This window comes from Protopterus annectens, chromosome 2.part0, assembly GCF_019279795.1.
Source record: "Protopterus annectens isolate FY-2018-M chromosome 2.part0, PAN1.0, whole genome shotgun sequence".
Lineage (NCBI taxonomy): Eukaryota > Metazoa > Chordata > Ceratodontiformes > Protopteridae > Protopterus > Protopterus annectens.
The window spans coordinates 1,744,228,747-1,744,250,850 of record NC_056728.1 but is presented as its reverse complement, the minus strand read 5'-3'; the positions used below and the strand labels follow the sequence as shown (position 1 = coordinate 1,744,250,850).

Sequence of the window (22,104 nt, the reverse complement as noted above, 5' to 3'; positions counted from 1 at the left end):
GATCTCTTCTTTGGAGCTCCCATGCCCATGGAGTTTTCATTAAAACCTGGAGGAAAAGAACAGGGCCTCGCAGCCTATAAAGCAAGTTTCTAAATTCAGCAGGAATTATCTAGCCATAACATGCCCATTATACCCTAAGCAGATCAGTGACCACCATGGAAAGAGGAAAAAACAGGCAAGTTCAAAAGATACTGTCAAACAGGACCAAAACAGAAGCTGGAGAACCCTCAGGGTCTGAACCCCCCTGGAATCAGCCATGCTTGACCCCTCCTTCCTCTCCCCCTCTTCAGCTGTCCTTCTGTGAGAGAAAGTTGGGGGATGCTTAGTTTTTTTTTTTGCAAAATGTTGGGAAGCATCACTCAAGATCAGAGGATACTAGACATTCTTTGGAAAGCCTGCAAATTGCACTTCATAAAAATTCCAAAGTGGAGAGGTATTACAGTAGTCCCCAAGGATCCGTTAAGTCTCATCCCTGTAGTTTTAGAAGAAATTGTGCAGTCTGGGGCCATAGAAGGAAGTTCCCAGCTGTAGAAGAAGGGCAAGAATTCTACTAAAAGTTTTTCCTTGTTCCAAGGAAAGAAGTCACACAGGAGACCCACCCTAGATATGTCTTATTTGAACAAGTTCCTAACGGTGACAAAATTCAGAATTTTAATTCTCCAGAGCCTGTTACCACTCCTCCCACTTCCCACTTCAAGCCTCTGTTCAGTCCAGATCTTAAGGGCACTTATCTTCAAATCCCCATTGTCAGAAAGATCATAGAAAATTCCTCAGATTTGAAGCAGGGAGAAAATATTTCTAGTTCACATCCTTGCCCTTTGACTTGTCTGCTGCATCCAGAATCTTTACAAAGTACTTGGCTGTAGTGACTATTACAGGAAAAATGGCATCCAGATTTACTTTACCCTTGCCTGTATGATGGTCTCTTTCTAATGAAGTCACTGTAAGGAGTTCTCAAAGCTTTGAATTTCAATTTGAATTGCTTCAGGACTCGGAGTCTCAAAATCAGTTCATAGGTTGGTACTAGGCTATCAGGCCTAGGGCCTATACAAGCCTAGCCATAACAATTCCCTGGCTATTTCTTCCCACACTATTTACTACCCTGGACCCCTGTCTAGCAGGGTGATTGACGTGATCCCCGGGGTGAATTTCCTTTCTCCCATCCAATCGTCAAGGTTCCTTTTGAAGAGGACCAAAGAGGCACTCTGCTTGACATGTATGGGCAATCTGTTCCGGAGTCTGGGGAGTCTCTGGGTCAGGAACCTATCCCTCCAGCATGTTTTGTTTATTGTGATGACAAGGTTTAGACCTGAAAACCAAGTCAGACCTGACACACTCTGGTTTTCCTTTGTGGCCCATCTGGATACCATCCATCACAGACCCTTCCTCCCAGAGGACAGTGTGGCATACCTACCACTGTATTTCTAAAGTGTTTTAAAGTAAAAAGGAAAATTTAGCCAGGATGTTCCTGAGTCTGTTGGGGTACCTGGCATTCTGTATCTTAAAGATGATACTTGCCTGCCTGTATGCGAGGAGGCTTCTGTGGTACTTGAGAAACAGATGGTGTCAGTATACTGTTTAAGTAGAGACTCCCCATCCCTCTCCTTCCGTACATCAGAAAGGAGATACAGTGGATAGAACAGTGCAGTAAGAACAAAGGGGTTTCCCTTTAAACTCTACCCCACAATGAGTCTCTCCATGGATTCCTTGAACCTAGCTTTTTTTTGGGGGGGGGTCCATAAGAGAACTCTTCAAGTTCAGGGAAAATGGGAGGGAAGGATGAGAAAAACTTGCAGATATAGAAGTGATGGTGGAGATTATCTGAGCCGTGAAGATGTTCACTCCTACCTTAAAGGGAGATGTCCTTCCTTAGATCACTGTTTCAGTACTCCAAATTGTTGTGTTATCTCACTAAACAACCTGGACGTCCGGCTGGGGTACCAAAGCCAAAACCTTCTATAGAGGCATATTTCTGACGTATGATGTAAGCCCATGGGTATAACGGTATATAATCAGACATGTGAGTGTAAATCCTCTGACTATTTTGCTGCCAGTGTGAACACAGTTCTCGCACCAGTCTGTTTGTTCTACACATGGTCATGGTTACTGGTTCAGATAAGTGCCGTGTTGGGGAATCTTCCTTTATTTTCCTCAACTGTATTGCTGTCTGTTGCTTTATAAGATGTGAGCTAGGAGGGTGAAAGTATGACTGTGATTCCCTAAAAGAATCTCCACTTCCAGTGCCTTTTCTGTTTAGCTCCAGACTGTGACTACAAAATTGTATGATCTGTCAGTCCTGTGTTCTAAAGATCCTAAGAACGTAGCTTTCATCTCTTGGTTCCATTTGTTCCATTTAGGGGTCAGCCATCTATCGGGCAAGGATATGTCAGATCACATAAGAGCTCAGGTCTTTGAATAAGTACCAATATGATTTTGTTGTACATGTCATTGTAAATGACCCAAGATGTGCATCTCTGGACTGTTTGAAGAGAGACATGATAGAGCTCTCAGAATGTGTGTGTCCCAGGCTGGTATGAGCTTAACATTTGAACATCATTGTACATTCTCCCAGGATTTATGCCACAGTGTGAGGAGAAGATAACTGAATTTAACAATCTGTTTAATTTTTGTTGTAATTTTAAAGGAGGTACAATATTTGTCAGCTTTGGAGGATGTGGTTGACAATGCCACACTGCTTCGCTAAGGATGGTCTGCAACCTATCCCCTTTAGGCTTATTGGCCAAAAGTTTGTTCACCCCCTATAGTGCCTTTCTTTTTTTTTTTTGGCAGTGCCAACCTGATGAACCTTTTCAACATGGAAACTACAAACCTAGGAGAACCTGAAGGTGTTACTGCCCAGTGCCAGGAGTCTACATAGAAAACTCCAGTCCTACAGAGAGCACCCTTGGCTGTTCAAGGCTATAATGCTTTCCATACATTTAAACCAGCTACTGTACTAGAAGGGGCAAAAGGTGGAGATGTTTCAATATTCATCAAAAACATCACACCTCAAGAGTAGTCGAGCAGGATAACTCACTTGAGCTACATCTTATCCAACTAACCATAAGCAAAGTCCCATATTATATCATTCCACACTCTGGGTCTCCTTCGATGACCGAGGACATTCATATCACATACCAAAACATACTGGAGTTGCTCTTCATTGAACCCAACACTGTATTCTTGGACAGCTTCAACTACTCCTTTATTTAACTGTGAAACCTGCACAACTACAAACGCGTAGGTCCAGAAATTTCCTGGATTTTGTCAACATAAATATTTTGGAACATCTAGTCTGTACACCCTCTAGAGGGCAGCAGCATACTTTACTTGATTCTTCCAAATGTGAGAGGAATGTTGCACCCACTTGTATGTTACATCCTCACTTGTCTGGTCAGATCATAAAGCTGTCTCCTTTTAAATTAAACTAAAATCTGTCAACCACATCTAACCCTTGTACATTTAGAAATTATTCCAAAGCAATCCACTTACTGCTGATGGATACCCTGGCAAAATTTCAACCCCCCCCCCCCAAACTGTTTGAACACTGTTGCCATTGTGGAATTCTTCATAGAAACCCTTTACCATCATGTGAACAACTGCACTGAGGCAAATGCATCCACCTGAAATAAGCTCAGCAAGTTACGCAACAAAAAGAAAACCATGGCCAAAACTAGGCATTTGACACTATATCTCATTTGGGCATCTTCGACAAACTCTCAAAACTAGGAATGAACTCCTATATCACCAGTTGGATAGCCAGCTGGCCCACAGATTAGACACAGGAAATCCGGATAGGGGACTATAGGGGAGTCTACCTCCAAAAAAAAAAAAAAAAAAAAAAAGTTCACCACCGGGGTCCCCATGGCTCGATGCTGGAGTCGCTCCTTTTTGATTTGCTATCTACTTTTTAGAAGTCAGAGAGAACTTTAAAGGCCTGTGTTTGACCAAGTTTGAGGACGACTGCAAGCTCAGCCTGATTATACAATCTTTCAAGGACATTGTGACAAGACCACTTGGAGGATATTAAAGTAATAATCAGTGCCAGAGTAATGGTCTAAAACTGAATTTCAAAAAATGCGTAGCAGTGTCTTTTGGAAAGTCAGCCTCCCATGAGAATTACCACAGACACTACACCTGTATGAATAGAACCAGTGGTACGGGATTTGGGAACATATTGGATCACTGACTTGTCTTTGACTATCCCGTGCCTGCTGTTGTAAGGAAATAATTCTGTTTTGTGTAACTCATTAGCAAGGGTGTGACATCCATGTCCAAAGATGTCATTATGCCAATGTACTCTGCCCTCATTAGATCAGTCATGAAGTATAATGTGCCCCTTAGTATGTACCTTACCAGGTATATGCAAAAACTGGAACGTCCACAGAGGTTTCTTATGAAAAGAATACAAGACATAAACCACATGAAATGTGAAGACCCACCTCAAAGTCTTATCTTAATACTCAGTCTCTTATAGGCTACTGAAAGGTAATGTATGCTTGGCATACAAGACATCAACTTATCCAGTACTGAGGGACTTGCTGTCTCTCAACAAATCTAACCACATTAGAAATACCCAATACAAACATTTTATCTGCAATATAAATAAAAATTGTTGGAGGGACAAATATGTGCCTCAGAGACTATTCCTGCTTTGGAACAGGGATCCATGTGAAGCTGAGTTCATCCCTCAACCTGTTCAAACTTAACCTGGACCAATGGATGGAAATTCAAAAATTTACCCCTGGCACTTATTGGACAGAGGCAGCTTGTAAATGCTGTGTCACATAAATACAGCTTTATGTCCCTGGGTAATTTATCATGTCATTTACAAATTGAAATACATGGCTAGGCTTAAAAATACCTCTACGAGCCATTATCCTAGTAATTGGCTATGAACAATAAGCCTTTTCCTTTGGCATTTGACTTCACAAGAGTTGTGGCTGTGTTTCAGATTTGTTTCCTAATTTAGTGATGAATGTACTTAACCAGGCATTACAAACTGTTAGTGTCCAGTTTGTAATGCCTGGTAAGTGTATGCATCTATAAGTTATGTGACAAGCTTATTATTATCTTTTGTCTTCAGAGGTGTATGCTATACTAGAGCCAGGCTTTTTCCAGACGTCTGGCCCTGCCACTGTTCTGAAGTCATTTTCTTTTTTTAAACAGGAAACAGGAAACATCTTTATCAAATCATCGCTTATGACATAGGCAATCATTCATTTATATAAATGAAAACAAACCATATTGATATAATCCCAGCTACAAGCATTTTATATCACAAGACATATTGACGTACTCTTAGCTGCAAACATTACACATCACTTATAATGTACTCAATTGCTGTCAGTCGAACATTACATAGCGCATTCAAGTCCTGCCTCCTTTTAAACCTCATTCCACCCCATGTATGTAATGTTCCCAGAATTCCTACTTTTTCCTGTGTAATTTGCTCCTCCTGTTTTTTAAATATCCAAATTCCAGTTGGTTTATCTCTGTTACTGTATTCACTACTTCTAGTACAGTTGGTTCAGACTTTGATTTTCATTTTCTACTAATTGCTTTTTTTTGTCAGAGACCATAGTTAGTCAGCAAGGACTTTATTATGTCTCGATAGTCTGATTCTGAATAATAGCTCAGAAAAATAATTTCCCTACTTGCACCAATTTGCTCACCTTGTATCTCTAACGCAGTAGTCTACAGGGAATCCTTAGTCTTCCAACTCATTACACTCACAAAAAAATATGTTCACAGTCACCTCATTCTTCCGCATCACACCTCCAGCATTTGCTGTCCACCTGAGGAAAAATTCTCTTGAGTCTACTTGGGGTATTAAAATATCTATGTAAACATTTCCAAGCAAAAATCCTAAATCTTCTAGATTTTGTTGCATATTTGGGAGACATAACATATATACCCCCACTGTTTCTTTGTGATTTACTTATCCAATCTCTCTTCCCAATCCTTTCTAACCTCCTCTGATTGATTCTTATAGTTATCATATAGTATTTTATATGCTCTACTAATTATTCCTTTAACGTCCGCTTCTGTTTTAGCTTGTACTAAAAACTCTACCAATGCTGGTCTTTCGTTTAGGAACCCCCCCCCCCATTTCTTTCTCTTTGCCTGTACTCTGATATCAATCCTTGATAGGGAAGGCAGTCTCTAACTTGCAGTCCAAATAAATTCTTGGCTTCTTCCCATTCTATTACCTTTCCATGTCTAGTTGGTTGCTACCAATACTTTGGTTCCTTTGATAGTTTCTCCAATAAATTTCAGCCCCCTCTTGCCTATTGAATGTATCCCTAATTGCAGTCATTCCTATTGACAATCTCCTTTCTCCATTCCTGTGTTGGCTTAGTTCTTAGAATATTTTCTGCTACTTTATGAATATAATATTCTGTGTAAGTATTGTTATTCCCCTTAAAGATCTGCATCCAAAATCCCAGCCTTTCTTTCTTGAGGCCCCCCCCCATTTCATCATCAACCCTTTCCACTCTGAATTTTAGGTTTCTGCTTTTGTTATGTTTAGGAGCCTTAACTGTGTAGTTCTGAAATACCCCATGAAATTGGGTAATCCGAATCCATCTGTTGAAAAAAATCAGCTTATCTCACTTGATTCCCATGATTTCTTACCCTCCTAGATAAAATCCTCCAGCTCTTTATTAATTGCTATCCACAACTTCTCTGGTTGTTAAAAATATGCCTGACATGTTTAAGACTAAAGGGACTAAAAACATTTTAACTGCTTGTATTTTACTATCCAAACCCATATAGCAGAGCTTCTAGTTTCTTAGTTTTTGTATTATCTTTTCTTTAGTCTCTTCTATCCTTAGCTGCCACACTGGAATCTTTTTTAATCCATACTTCTAAATACTTCATTTCTTCATGTCGCCATAAATAAGGATATTGCTGAACCACTTTGTGTGTGGCTACATAATTTACCGCTATTGCCTTTGTATTAACTTCATTAATTTTGTATCCCGAAAAGATTTGAAACTGTCTCAAAACATTCCACAACACTGTAATGTCCTTTTCTGGTTTTGTCAGGTAGAAAATATCTGCAAATAGAGCCAGCTTTTCTTGGCTACCATAGCAGTTATATCCTTCAATTTCTGAGTCCCTAATTTTGTTTCCCAGTGGTTGTAAATATGCAAATAACAAAGGGGAAAGAGGATACCCTTTCCTGGTTCCTCTGTTCAAGTGGAGATTGTCAGAGAGGACCCCACCCACTTTAATTTTCATCTCTTATCCCTCGTATATCCTCCTAATGAACCTTATAATTTTATCTGGGAACACAATTGCTTCCATTGCCTTGCTCATAAAGTCCCAGCTTACTCTGTGAAATGCTTTCTCTGTATTAAGACCCACCATCAACAGTGGTGTTTTCTTACATTCTGCTTCCCTCTCGATCATCAGTGTTCTGTTAATGTTGTCAAATGTTTACATCCCCTCCACAAAACCACATTGATCCATATCTATCAGATTTGGCACCACTTTTGCCATTCTTTTAGCCACTGTAGACATAAACACTTTATAATCATGGTTTTGAAATGGATCTGTATGAAGCTGGATCTGATGGATCTTTGCTGTCTTGGAATTACAGCTACCATTGGTTTCTTCCAGGATATTCGTAATATTCCTCCTCTTAAAAATACTGTTAAACAAAGCCTTCCGGATCCTTATCAGTTTTTCTCTTCTAGCTTCCAAACTTCCACAGGAATACCATCTATTCATGAGGACTTCTTGTAGATTGGTTATACATCACCATTTTTATCTCCTCCTGTCCTGTTAGTAATTGAGCCTCATCTACCTCCAATCTTGGCGTATTTAATTCTTCCATAAACTTTCCATGTGTACTTTTTCTTGATTTCTATATTTCCCTGCTTTATACAAACTTTCATAGAATTTCCAAACTATTTCTAATACCTCTACAGAATCTCTTGTTACCCTCCTTGTTATTGGCTCCCTAAGCTTGGTGATGGTCCTTTCTACTTTCTGTTGCCCGAGTCATTGTGCTAAAAGTTTTTGTGTTCTAGAGTTATCAAAAACAGTAACAGCAGTTCTTTCTAAACTCATGCACATTATTAAGGTAATCCCTTACTTTCTGTTTAGCATTCTAGAGTTGCTCCTCCACTTGTTCACTTTTAACATTTGTCACTCCCTCTAAATAATTCTCATTAATTCTTAACCATATCTCCCTTTCTTTTATTTCCATCCTATTTTTAAAGCTCACTTTAAATTTATCCAACTCCCTAGTTATATTTTCAGAAGAAATTTCTGTCTTCTGTAATGTCTCCTGAATAATTTCCACTATTATTCCTTAAATTTCTCTCTTTTCAGCAGATGGTTGGGGAACGCACCAGTGTCTCGTTGTTATTTCATTACCCACTGTATTTATTTTAGTTATAATTGTTACATAATCTGTTAAATTCTGTGTAGCCTAGCCCAATTTTTGTATCTTTGGGATTAATATGTTAATTCACTCCAAACTTCTAGTATTGAATTCACATCTTCCATGCCAAATATATTCCTAAAATTCTTCAAAAGTCTGCCTTCCTTTGTTATACTTGCCCTTATGGGCCTCCAGACACATCTTTATTGCTGTAAATCAAATTCCAATCCTTATCTATAAGTAATAATCCTTGCTGAAAGCTGTGTATTTCTCCCAGAATTTTCTTAAGCTCCATTATTGCAGTTTTAGGTGGAATATAAATACATGCACATGTAATCCTCCTCCCTTGCCAGTAGCCCCTTAGTACTACAGATCTACCATTATCCTTTTTATCCTCTTCTATCACTATTGGAAGTCCTCTTGCAATTAACATAAGTAATCCCATTTTCCTTTATCCCATATATTTTGTTGAATAACCTGCCTGAAAACCTTTCTTTATCAAATTCTCATGTTCAGTTTTTCCAAGTGTCTCCCCTATAGCATAGTTTGCATTTTACATTTTTTAATATAGTTCAGTACTGTTTTGTTTTCTATTTATCTGTGAGACCATTGACATTTAAAGGCATTACAGAAACCATCACTATGTTAAAAAGTTATTATTCCCACCTTTTATGTATAACCGCTTTTTGTTAAATTGTCTAGTTCCAGCTTTTCTCTTACATACATATACTGTTTGGCAGGTTGAACTTTTATACAGTTGTTTCTTGTCATATCCATTTCAGCTTGTGTCACACCTTAAAAAATGTTTTGTTTAATTGAAAGCCCTCAAACAGACAAAAAAAGAAAACAGACCAATACCCCCTAAAACCTGTTAATTTAATACCCCAATACCCCCTAAAACATGTTAACTTAATACTAACACACACAACTATGTACATATTCAAGTATTGGTTTTAGCCTCCTAATAGGAACAAATGTCCCAAACTAACAGCCATACACTCTAACTTTAGTTAACCTAAAAGAAAGGTTATCCATGCCAAGACACACAGTGCAGTGCTTCAACTAACTGCTATCTGGTTTTGTCTTATTTTATAGCTTTCCCAGCTGGGAAAACACTGGAATGCTTTCAGATAACATTATCTTCTTGCCAGTTTCTCTTTTTTGTCTAGACAATTTATGTTTATCAGATGTAGCCAGTTTCTCTTTATCCTATTGTCTTCATGGAGGCTTGAGGACCAAATGCAGAAATGTATTTGGTAGAAAATATTCTTTTTCATCTACTTGCTTTCTGTAAAAATCTTCTTACTAGATCAAGCTAAGGGCTTTAGTCCAGTCACTCCTCCATGCAAGAATGAGAAAAAGCACATTTATTTTTCTTTTGTCATGCTCTTTTATCCAGACGATGTTCTTCATGTTTCCTTGTTTGCAGTCATCACACTTGGGTTATCCTGTCATGGGTAGCCCTCAGTCGGCCCAAATACCAGAGGTGTAGTATTTCTGCATTGGTTGCTGTTCATCCAGGACTGAAGTCAGGTCATCAGTGGTATAAAATCAGGCAGCCAATGCCATTTTATCAGTCTTTCTTGCTGAGGAGCCCAAAACAGAAGCAGTTCGCACAAGTGCAGGTTGGCCGCCACCCGAGTTTCATTTCTGAATTGAAGTTGAAGTCGTCTAAAGCTAAGTACCCTGTTGAGGATCCTTTCTTCTTGCTCTAACCGATGTCAGAAAAAGTTAACAATTGTCTCGCCTGTGGAAAGCAAATACCACACCAAGACTTCCATTCTTACTTTGTCACCTGTTTAGGCCGCGACCACAACGTCCCTCGCTGTCGCTTTTGTGCTTTGTTCAATGCCAAAACTATACGTCATTAGGCCCTTATTGTAGCTAAATATTTTCGCTCTTGATCTCCGTATTCCGAAATGGCTTTGGTAAACCGATCAAAACGTAAGGATAAAGACAGAGAAAGATCGCACAGGTCCAAAACATCTGACGACGCTTCTGTTAAGCTAGTCGCCAGTTCACCGGTCCTCATTGAGGTGCTTCCGCAGCCCCTGATGCCAGCTTCTGTGGATTCACAGGCCGCTACCAAGACCCGTTCGATGTCCGGTATGCCGCAAGACTCTTCTTTGACTAAAGATCCTGCGGATGTCTTCACCTTGAATGAGTCCGGAGCCACTGAGCAGGCACCGGCTTCCGAGGAAGTTCTTAGCACTACCAATACTCTACACAAACCAACAACATCTTTCACGTCTTCAGTTCTTTCTTTCTAAAACTACCGAGTTTCTAAGGCCAAGGGTATGAACTATGCCTAAAAAACTGACGACCCAAGCTCAGGCACCTGCTTCCATACCTCGGTCACAAATGCTTAAACTGGCAGAAGACCTTATCATGCTTTTTAGAGGGAGCCAGCCTACCCCTTCCAAAAGAAAGAGACTTGTCCCCAGCAGTTTTATCTGACCAGGAGTCCGATGACTCTGAGGTTTCTGAATATGAAGACATGTAACCCCTATTTGCTTATGAGGATTCAGATGCAGAGGAATCCATTCCTTTTGCCTCTCCTCCAGAGGATTTTTCAATTGGTGAAAACCTACATACTTTAAGGGAACATTTCCAGTGGGAATGTCAGGACTATCCTCAGTCCAAAAAGAAACTCAGGAATTCTTAGACTTACCACAACACAGACCTTTAGCCATTCCCCCTGTCTTGGATATTATGGATGATGTCTTTATGGAATCCAGTTTGGCTCTTGACACCCTTCCTCCTGCTCCCAGGAAACCTGACTGGTATTAGAGTCCCTGACTCTCACAAATTTCTTTTTAAAAATCCTACTGCTGACCCAGAGGTACTCTCCCAAGGACCTAAAGGAATAAAAGCAACTGCAGCTAAGAATCCCACCCCCTCGGACAGGGATTCCCGAGCTTTAGACAGATGGGGTAAAAAAGTATACACCTCTGCAACTCTTGCCATTAGAGCACTAAATTGTCAGTTCCACATGCTGAAATACCAGGAACATACCATAGAACTCCTCAAACAAAAAAATATCTACCTTTCCTGCTTGTGCAGAAAATAAAGAAATGCAGGAGCTAATGCATTCTGCAAGCCAAGTTACTAAACACACTTTGCAATGTGGCTTTGACACCCTAGAAGCATCTTGCAGGGCAGCAGTCACAGTTCTGTACTTAGAAGGCATGCTTGGCTTAAGGAACAGACCTTGCCAGACCATGTCAAATCAAAACTGTTGGATGCACCATTGAACAAAGACAATTTGACACCAAGGCAGAAGAGGTCTTAAAAAGATGGAAGAAAAAGCTAAATCTATGCAGACAGTTAAGACTTCTTACAGGTCCAGCCTCCGAGGTTCAGTAGGCATTGCCCCTCCAAGCACTGGTCCTTTCCAGCTCCCTCCAGGCCAGCTCAGGCAAGACCTAAGGGAAGCAGACCCCCCCAGACAGCAGTCCCAGGGAATGCAGAGATCTAAGCAATTGAGGTCCTTCACTTCAACAACAGGGAGTGCTAAGCCACCCCCTTAAGTAAAGAACTCACAATGACTTTACACCTCCACCCCTTACCTCTGCCCACCTGCTTGTGTCCCTAGGAGGAAAACTCTCCTCCCATGCAAACAATTGGGCCTCTATTACCAACGACCAATGGGTCCTCAACATAGTGTCCCAGGGATACAAATTTTATTTCCACACTCTTCCAACCCCAAAAGGGTTCCCAGATCTTCCTCCAAACCCAGTAGGCAGAGCCCAAAAAAACAAGTCCATTCTCTGCTCTCCATGAGGGCAATACAGCCCCTTCCTGCAGATCAGATAGGCCAAGGTTTCTATTCCAAACTTTTCCTGGTACCCAGAAAAGAGGACACCTGGCACCCAATCCTCAATCTATCAATTCTAAACACCTTCCTGGTGATACTAAAATTCAAAATGCTCACCCTCCAGCAGCTTTTTCCTTTGCTTTCTAAGGATGCTTGGTTAGCCACCCTAGACCTAAAAGCGGCCTATCTACACATCCCAATCAGGGATTCTTGCAGGAAATCTCTACATTTCAGGGCAGGATCTATGCACTTTCAGTTCTCTGAACTTCTCTTTGGCTTATCCACTGTGCTCCCAGAGTTTTCACAAAATGCCTGTCTCCAGCCATTGTTTTTTGCAGACAAAGGAATATTCAGATTTACCCCTACTGAGACAACTGCTTGATTCAGGCAGGCAGTCAGGAAAAGCTGTTACAGCACCTGACCTTTGTAAAGGACCTACTGATCTCCCTGGGATATACTATAAATGAAAAGAAATCCAAATTAGTCCCCACTCAAAAAATTGTATTCCTGGGAGCAAGCCTGGACACAGCATCCCAGATGGCATTCCTTACTCCAGAAAAACAAGGCTACCTGACAGGCAACTTCTCTCAACTTGCCACCAGAACCCAGTTATCCGCAAGAAAAATCCTGCAAGCTCTAGGGTTCATGGCATCCTGCATTCTACTCATTCCATATGCCAGATTGCATATGAGGAAACTATAATGGTATCTAAAAAGCCTTTGGTGTCAACTCTCTCAGGACCTGGAAATTATCATACCCTGCCTAAGGAAAGATTTTCTTTGGTGGGCAGCAGCATGTAACCACAACAAGGGTATTCCCTTCTTAGAATCTCACGCTGCCCAGACCCTAACCACAGACTCATCAGATTATACCTGGGGTGCACACCTGGACAGCAGGTGCATTCAGGGCCATTGGAACCCAAATCAAATACATCTGCACATGAACAAAAAAGAGATACTAGCTGTTCAGCATGCTCTGACAGCTTTCAGACCCCTACTCTCCCTGGGGCCTCTAGTGATCATAACAAACAACACCACAGTGATGTGGTATATCAACAAGCAGGGAGGAACTCAGTCTTATCCTCCCTGCAGGCTCGCCATGACCCTTTGGCACATGGCTTCAGCCATGCAAATCCACCTGCTAGCACAATTCCTGCCAGGCTCCCAAAACTCACTGGCAGGCAACTTAAGCAGACATCTACTAGACCACGAGTGGCAGCTAGACCACAGAACCTTCAACCTTGTAACCCAGAAGTGGGGCACCCCGAAGGTGGACATCTTTGCCTTCCACAACTATTACCAGCTCAGCAACTTCTGCACCAGGGAACCTCACAGCTAGGCATGGAAAGTGGATGCTCTATACTTCCAGTAGGTAAACTTCTCAATATTTCCCCCTCTCCCACTAATTTCAAGGGTACTGCTCAAAATAAGGGAGGAAAAACCAAGGGCAGTCTTGATTGTCCCAGACTGGCCTCACCAGCACTGGTACCCACTGCTGAGCAGCCTGTGACCTACCTCAGATTCCAACACTCCTGACCTAGAAGAATGGAGAATTCATGCATCCACAATTGCAGACCCTGAACCTGGCAGCCTGGCTTATTCCCTGACCTCTCCTTCAGCTGCCAGTCTAAGCAAACAAGTTCTGGATGTTATACGTGAGGCCAGAAACCCCAGCACTAGAAAATCGTATGCTGACCAGTGGAAAAAAGGTATTGCGCCTGGATCCAGGCTAAAGGAGTTGAAATAGCACAGCCCTCCCTACCTCTCATCCTGGATTACCTAGCAGACCTACTACACAGGGACCTTTCCTTCTCTTCTATTAAAATTCATGCCTCTGCCATCTCTGCTCATTGCAGCACAGAGTCATCTCTCTTCTCTCACCCTCTCATCAAACAGTTCCTAAGAAGGGCTAACAATTTAAGGCCACCCAGAAGAGCTCCTCCCCCAGCTTGGGACCTTAACTTTGTGTTGGAAAAGCTCACACTACCCACCTTTGAGCCTGCAGCTTCAGCAGAGTTAAAATTCCTCTCTTGCAAACAGGCTTGCTTCTGGCCATCATTTCAGCTAGAAGAGTTTGAGCCACAAGCACTCATGGCTGTAGAGCCCTTCATCATTTTCCATGCTGACAGGGTCTCCCTCAGGACTAACCCAACTTTCATGCCTAAAGTGGTGTCCAGTGTGGCTCTTAACCAATCAATTCATTTGCCCACCTTTTTTCTCTAACCCACAAAACAACAGGGAAAGAATTATGCATTATCTAGATGTACGCAGACAGCTCGGATTCTACCTGGATAGGACTAAATCTTTTAGGAAAACTGACCAATTGCTAGTCAGCTGTGCAGCAGGGGCAGAGGGCAAGGCCATATCCAAACAAACAATCTCCAAATGGATAGCACACTGCATCCATTTCTGCTACAAACACCGTGGAAAGCCACCCCCTAAGGGGGTCAGAACGCATTCCACCAGGGCAACCTCCACCTCTGCAGCTTTTCTCAGAGGGGTCCCTACCAGGGACATTTTGGAGGCTGCAACATGGACTTCTGTTCATACCTTCACCAAGCATTACCATCTGTCTATCTTCTCCAAATCCAGGGCAGGCTTTGCAACCGCAGTCTTGCAGAGCATCCTAGCCAGCCCCCAGTCTTCTTGACTGCCTCCACCCTTTTCTTCAGCTTTGGGAATCAACCCAAGTGTGATGACTGCAACAGTGAAACACAAAGAACATAGTACAGTTGTGTACACTTACCATAAATGTAGATGTTCGAGTGTATTCACTGTTGCAATCATGGTTTCCCACCCTCCATTCCCCTTGTCTCTCTCTCTCTCTCTCCCCCTCTTCCTCACTGGGAATTTTTGGTATTTACTTTCTACTGATGGTGTTATTCCACCATACCCTAGCTCCCTGTTTGGGGGCTCCTGACATTTGGGGAAAGAAAAACTGATGTAATGGTGTTGGCTGCCTGATTTTATACCACTGACAACCTGACATCAGTCCTGGAGCGACAGCAACTGACGCAGAAATACTAAGCCTCTGTTATTCAGGCTGACTGAGGGCTACCCCTGGCAGGATAACCCAAGTGTGATGACTGCAACAGTGAAGTGTACACAACTGTACTTTTCTTCTTTTTACATTGCAGTACCTACATTTCTTAAAACGGATCAAGGAGAAAGTGAGAGGGAAAAAAGAAAATAAAACAAGAGCACCTGTTTATGATAATATCCCCTTTACACTTAAAAACTGAGAAAACTTTACTTAACAGCATGCAAAAAACTCATACACTATAAAAGTAGTACTATTAAGAAAAAAATTGTTTATTTACAGTTAACTTTCTCTCTTCTGTTCCCCACCCCTAAGTAGTTTTCTGAACATTAATGACATGAAGTAGGACATATATTTTAGTCCCCCACAAGTCCAGCTAAGTCCAAAAAAGCCCAGTATCTCCAGATTTTCTTGTTCTGTCTCTCACAAATATAATTATTGCTGTAATCCCACATTAGTCAGTTTCCTAGTTACTGGTTTTATTCCAGTTCATCTCCTTCTACAAGATGCTGTCCCTGCTTCATTTCCAGCATGCTCTTGGTTCTTCTAGTCAAGTCTTGTGTTCCCTTCCTTCTTTCCAGCATTTTCTGTTGAAACATTGGAAAATGTTTCACCGGCACAGATCTCTCTGTGGTCTTTTATTACCAGAAGAAAAAGAAGAAAAATCTCCATCTGTTTCGCAGCTCACTTTTTGTTGGACAATCTTTTGTATTTCTTCCTTAGCCATGTGCATCATCAAAATTTTTTTTTTTTCAATCCAGGGAAGAATATTTTGAAGGTAGCTGGGTACAGCAGTTTGAATCTCATGACTGCTTCTCAACATTTCCTGAATAGTGGAATAAATTTACTCCTGTTCTGCTTGGTGTACAATGAGTAAGTATTCTCCACAACACTCTGCTATCTCCCACTTTTAGTACTTTGTCCTTCTGCCACAGTTTTGTCATTATCAACTCCTGCTGCTAGCAGGATTACATCTTTACTATTAAGGTCTAGGTTGCTTTCTCATAGCCAGGTTTGAAGCATACACATGGTGTGCCCTTTCAGGTAACAACTCTTGCTGTGGAATACCAGTCCAGGTACTTATTTGTGTTTTTATAAAATTAATACAGTCTATTCCTTCAAGCTTCTCTGGTACAGATGAGAATCTCAGGTTTTCCCTACATGCTCTGACCTCAAATTCTGTTATGTTTTGAAATCTCTCTTCTTCAGCAGTCTCATATTCATCCAGCCTTTTCTTCATTTCAGCCTCTGATTTTTGCAGTTTTATCACGTCATCTGAATCTGAGGTAGCATTGTCGCCTCACAGTAAGACGTCCTGTTCGATTCTCAGCTAGAGCGTCTTCTGTGTGGAGACATGCATGAATGAACGTACCTTTGTTGAAGATTGTGCGTCAGGGCTGGCAACTGGGCACGTAAAAATCTACTGCCAGTCATTAGCGGACCGGAGTTCTGCTGTGGCGACCCCTAACCGGGAAAAGCCGAAAGACGCAACAACATCTGAATATCTGTTAAAAGCTCCTTCCATTTTTTTCCAGGCTTTTGTTGTCTGAGTTGAAATACTTCATCAGTATTTCTTTTATTTTAACCAGATCTCTGTGCAGTTGTCTTATGCTTTCCTCTAGGTTACTGGAGTTATGTCTGGAGCTTGCACTGCTTTTTGCTGAACAGCTCCAGTACTTTTCCCAATCAGTGTTTTTTTCTCACCTTTTGTAGCTGATTTTCCTACAGGTCCTCTGCACTTGTTTTTTCCTGGCATCCAGGCAGTGCACTTGAAATTTACCCAGAAACACAAGTCCAGTGGCCTTCTGTGCTGAGTTTGTTTTCACATTGGGAGAGCTAGAATTAAGCTGTTACTCAGTGTGCAGGCATCCTGGAAGTCTTGTTGCCTTTTAGAAGGTTTGTTGATCTGTGTCACATCCCTTATTTTCTATGGGGATTAGGACAAAGTCACCGGAGTTGGGGTTAACCTGCAGAAGAACTGAGGAGTTCATGAACATACTTCCTATTGAATAAACTTTGCCAGTGTTTGGTAGGCCTTCTTGGACGTCTGATGGCAAAACATGTGATTAAGTCCGGGGATGGTTCCTCTATTTGGATCTACAGTAAAGTATGCCTTTGAATATCTGATGAGTTCATAATATAACTTTTTTTCTTCATTAACATCTTCCCTTCTGTGAAATTAGTGCCAGTTTCCCTGTGGTATCCTTACACTTGATTGTCTCTGGAACGTCAGTAGGTTTTTGTGTGCTGCGATTGCCATAGGATCAGTGCTACATGTATATAAATTACTTCTCTCTTACCTTTCTTGTGCATCTAGGGTCTTCACCTAAATGCTGACTGTGATTTTGGAGAATTTTCAGCTGAAGGATCTCCTAGTTTTTCTATGCTGCCTTGATTTGTCATTGCTATAGTTGAAGTCACGAGTAGTTGCCCTGTAGTAGAAATCCTCATTGATGCCAGTGCAGTGTATTTTTTTCTTTAGAGCTGTGCCAGATGCTCTGTATTAACATTACTTCCTTCATTTCCCCTAGAGAAGTCCTAGGAGATCACTGATCAGGCCTGGTTGACGGCAGTGCAGAGGTAAATCGTAGCCTGCGTACTTTTGCATTTGTTGTTGGCGATGGCAACAGCAGTATTCAGTTTTCTCTGGCTCACCTTCAGATGAGGGTTTTGCCAGTGGCTGCATTTGTAATTCTGTTTAGGATTTATTTTCTGTTTCATCTATGCCAGTACTTAGAAAGGTTAACATATTCCATCAGTCTTTGTTTTACCATTTCTGACTGAGATCATGATCAGAGATGCACCATTGTGGATTTTGGGGTTTTAGTTTTGGGCTGCCTCAGCCCAGGAAATTAAATTAGATTTGAGAAGCTTGTGGGTACTGGTATAAAAATTGGAGGAGGGGGGGCATAAGAGGAATATGTTTGACTACTCGCTCTTCTGGGGAGATCTGGATTGGGACAGTGACGTGTCTATTGAGGTAGTTTCTTGGTGGTCCACATCAAGGAGAACTAGACATTACTGCCTATACCTTGAGTCACAGTGCGTGTCCTTTCTTGTGGCCATCAAAGGAACATCCAGATCTTCCTGGTGGAGAGGCTGAGCAGCCAAAGCGAATGTTGTCCTTAACAAATTTTGCTGCCTTCATGGTATGGAGAGCTGGCAGTGAGCAGCAGTTCCAGTGACTTTGGGACATGTTGCTTTATATTCCTACTGAGTTGCTGCCTTCTTGCAGTCTTTAGTGCAGAAAAACTGTGTCTCATACAGGTGGCATGACAGCTGCTTAGGAAGATCTGGTTTCTGACCTCTACATGAATCTTGTTTCCCATTTGATAAGTGTTTTCTTGCTCTTTAGTAGGATGAATGCCTTCATTTTAGATCTTTCTTCCTGCTGTAGTTTTTGTCATTTCTCTAGGCATTCTTTGGGACATTTTGGAGGTGCATTAAGAGCATCATACTCTGTTTAGTAGAAATGCTCTACATTTTGTAAGAGATGTAACCTCTTTCTTTTAATCTTAGTGAAGTTGCAGATCTGTGTGAGATGTATCAGATAAGTGCTTGATGTTTGTATCCGTTATTCCATGATCATAATCCAGTTTTCTGCCATCTTGGTGTATTTTGACCAGGTAGCACACACATTTTTGACTCCAGTCTGAGCTGATTATTCAGATTTGTAGGTGTTCTCCATGTTTAATCTTCCATGAGACAACATCTCTTGCTTCAAACTTGAATTTTAATGGTGGTTATGCCCTCTGAGTAATCTTGCACAGCAGATCTGAAATGTATATTTTCTGGCCACCATTCCTTCCTTCCGTTAGAGTTCTGTACTCCAGTTCATGGTTTGTCAAGATCCCTATTTGGAGATATTATTTGTATTTCTTAGTTCATTCCTTACTTTCTGCCAAAGGTGGTGTTTTAAGTTTACACTCCACTAGTCCATCCACATCTGTTTCTGTGTCAGGGCAAATGCTTAATTTGATGAGCATTTCTCCTTACCTTGGTTATCCATTGATGTGGTGGTCTTTTGTCCATAAGGATAAATTCAGGCTGATTTGTTTGCTTGCTGGTAAGAGGTCACTGCAGTTGTTAAGACACTTTCCTCTGTATTGTACAGTTCTCAGTCTGGTAACTGCTTAATTCTGTCAGGTCCATTCCACTATGAAGGTGGTTGCTTAGATGATGGTCATTTGCATAGTCACCACTTGGTCTTTGTTGAATACTTTATGGAAGCACTATCATTTGGATTTTCTGTCTAGGAGTAGAGTGCCTTTTTATTATGTCTTAGCGGTCTCCCCCTTCTTTGTGTTTTAGGGGTTTGTGTATTTTAAAGTGCCCACCTAATACATGTAGGCCCATGAAGTAGGGCATCAGATTTGTAGGTGTACTCCTTGTATATTTTAGTTTTGCTTGGGACCTGTACATTACATTATTCCAGCCCTCTGTCCTCATTGTGATTGAGAGGTTCTCTTTTAAGTAGTAGAAGAAGTTTTTATATTAGAATTTCATAGTTTTATATCTTTATTTTATTTGTTTTTATTTTGCACATGTGCACAGTGATACCCTAATGTGGATCAAGGAAAATATAAATTATGCCCAATATGTGAAAGCTCTGGATCATAAAAAAATGAAGTAGCCACTAGGGTACTCTCTACCAGAAGTCACTTAAGTGGCTTACCGACTACATAGGATGCCTGAAAGATCAACCCACATTTTACAGCAGGTTACTGTTGGCATTGTAGCATGGTGAAAACCACATTGCAATAAATACTTTCAAACTGGTTTTAGTACCCTCCTCCCCAAAGCCAGTGTAGATATAAAGCACACCCTTCTGGAACAGCAGTATGGCTCTGACTTTTGCTAAAACAGTACTGATACAAAGTTTACTGCTAATGGAATGGTAGTTGCTTACTGTAGCTTGTTTTCTTGCTAGTCGTTGCTCCAGAAAATATTGTTGCATGATTGTTCTTAGTTAAGATTTTATAACTGAATGTTTCTAACATATTTGTCAGCTGTGGTGCTTATATAAATGCTACACTGGTTGTTGAAGTCAACCTTTGGTTGCAGCACAGTTTGAAGTTTGTATCCGTCACACATAAACAGTTTAGTTTTTTTCTTCTTCTTCAGTACTGCTGAGTAATAGTGTATCCTATATGTAGGACCTTAACCATTTTTTGTATTTTAGAGGTGTAGTTTTGTCTTGTTGCATAACTTCAGTACTATGAATAAAACTTGTTTGGCATTTTTTTTTCCTTTCCAACAGCTGTTATCTAATGAAGAGAAGAGAATGAACTTCGACCGTTATGGAGAGACTGAAGAAGGTCCTGGCTACTCACAGCAGCAGCAGTATCAGCATTTCAACCGTTTTCACCATAGCTTCTTTGATGAATCATTTTTTCAGTACTCTTTCAGCTCTGGAGGAAGAGACATTTCTGATGAAAAGTACTTGTTACATTTTACCAATTATGTAAATGAAGTTGTTCCAGATAGCTTCCGGAAGCCATATCTCATCAAAGTGACCTCAGACTGGTGCTTCAGCTGTGTTCATATTGAGCCTGTATGGAAGGAGGTTGTCCAAGAGTTGGAAATGCTTGGTAAGTGGATGCTACATCAAAAGAGTTTACTGCTGAAGCTGTTGGTGTATTGCATCTGTCCTTTAAGTATCCCTTGAGGTTGTAGTGAAAAAAGACTAATTCTTCCTAAGCAATAAGGTTTATAATACTGGTGTTTGTTTATCCTTTTTAACACATATTCACAGTTTAAAAGAAATGGTTTAGTCAGCATTAAAAGTGTGCATCTCATTTATCCCAAGAGGGTAACAAGTTGTGGTAGTCTGTGCCTTGCATCCAGAAACCGATTCTGGAATGAAATATAAGTTAAGCTGGCTAACGTATGAGAAGACGGTCTCTGTGTTGTAGGTTTTGTCATTTTTTAAAGTAACTTTGATTATTTTCTGATGTTCATCGTGTTTCACTGTTGCAGTCATAACATTTGGGTTATCCTGATGGCAGGCTACCTGCAGTCGGCCTGAGTTTCAAAGTCTAGGTCCCGCGTCTGTTGCTGTCGCCTCCTCCCTGACGTCAGTGTGCCAGGGGTATAAAAGATGCAGCCAACACCATTTTCTTCACTCTTTCTTGCCGTGCGGTGCCCGAAGCAAAAGCAGTTAGCAAGTGCCGGTCGGCCGACTCCTGAGATTTTCAAATTCGAATTTCAGATCCGAAGTCTTCATTAAAGCTAAGTACCCCATTGGGGAAGCTTTTTACTTGCTCCAGACCAATGTCAGAAAAAGTTAATAATTGTATTTCTTGTGGGAAGCAAATACCTCATAAGGATTTTCATTCTTACGGTATTCCTTGCCTAGGCCCTGACCACGACGTTGCTAGTTGTCGGTTTTGTGCTAGATTTAACCAAGCACTGCTAAGCATCGGTACGATTTTGCATTTCATTATTTTGGCAGAAGATTTAACTATATAATCCTGTCGGAACAACTGATTACCAGAGTTTATAAAAAGCTCAAAGAAAAGGACAGGCACCCGAGGTCCAAAACTGATGACGAGGCTTCTGCTAGGCCTGTTGCTGGTTCTCAGTGAGGTGCTTTCGCAGCCCCTGACGCCTGCTACCTCAGAGCCACAGGCCGCTTCTGACTATCACGTGGAGCCGACTAGGCTGCTGGAAACTCAAGGTATTGGACACTCGGAAACTATTCCCTCAGATAGGTCCGGAGCCGCTGAGCAGGCATCGGCTTCTGAGGGTGTTTTCAGGCCTACACAGTTGTATGTAAAACCAACTTCAGCTTCAAAGGCAAAGTCTAAAGCAGCTCTAAAGACAAAGAAACAAGTACAGCATTCTCCTGGAC

At 41.3% G+C, this 22,104-nt stretch overlaps 1 protein-coding gene across 1 annotated transcript in view; it reads left to right on the top strand.

Annotated features, from left to right (window-relative positions):
* Positions 1 to 22,104, top strand: part of DNAJC16 (DnaJ heat shock protein family (Hsp40) member C16) — a 1,387,609-nt gene that overhangs the window by 235,528 nt on the left and 1,129,977 nt on the right. The window contains exon 5 of the mRNA XM_044061770.1: positions 20,512 to 20,842. Coding sequence (XP_043917705.1) covers positions 20,512 to 20,842 — 331 coding nt within the window. The remainder of the gene's footprint in view (positions 1 to 20,511; positions 20,843 to 22,104) is intronic.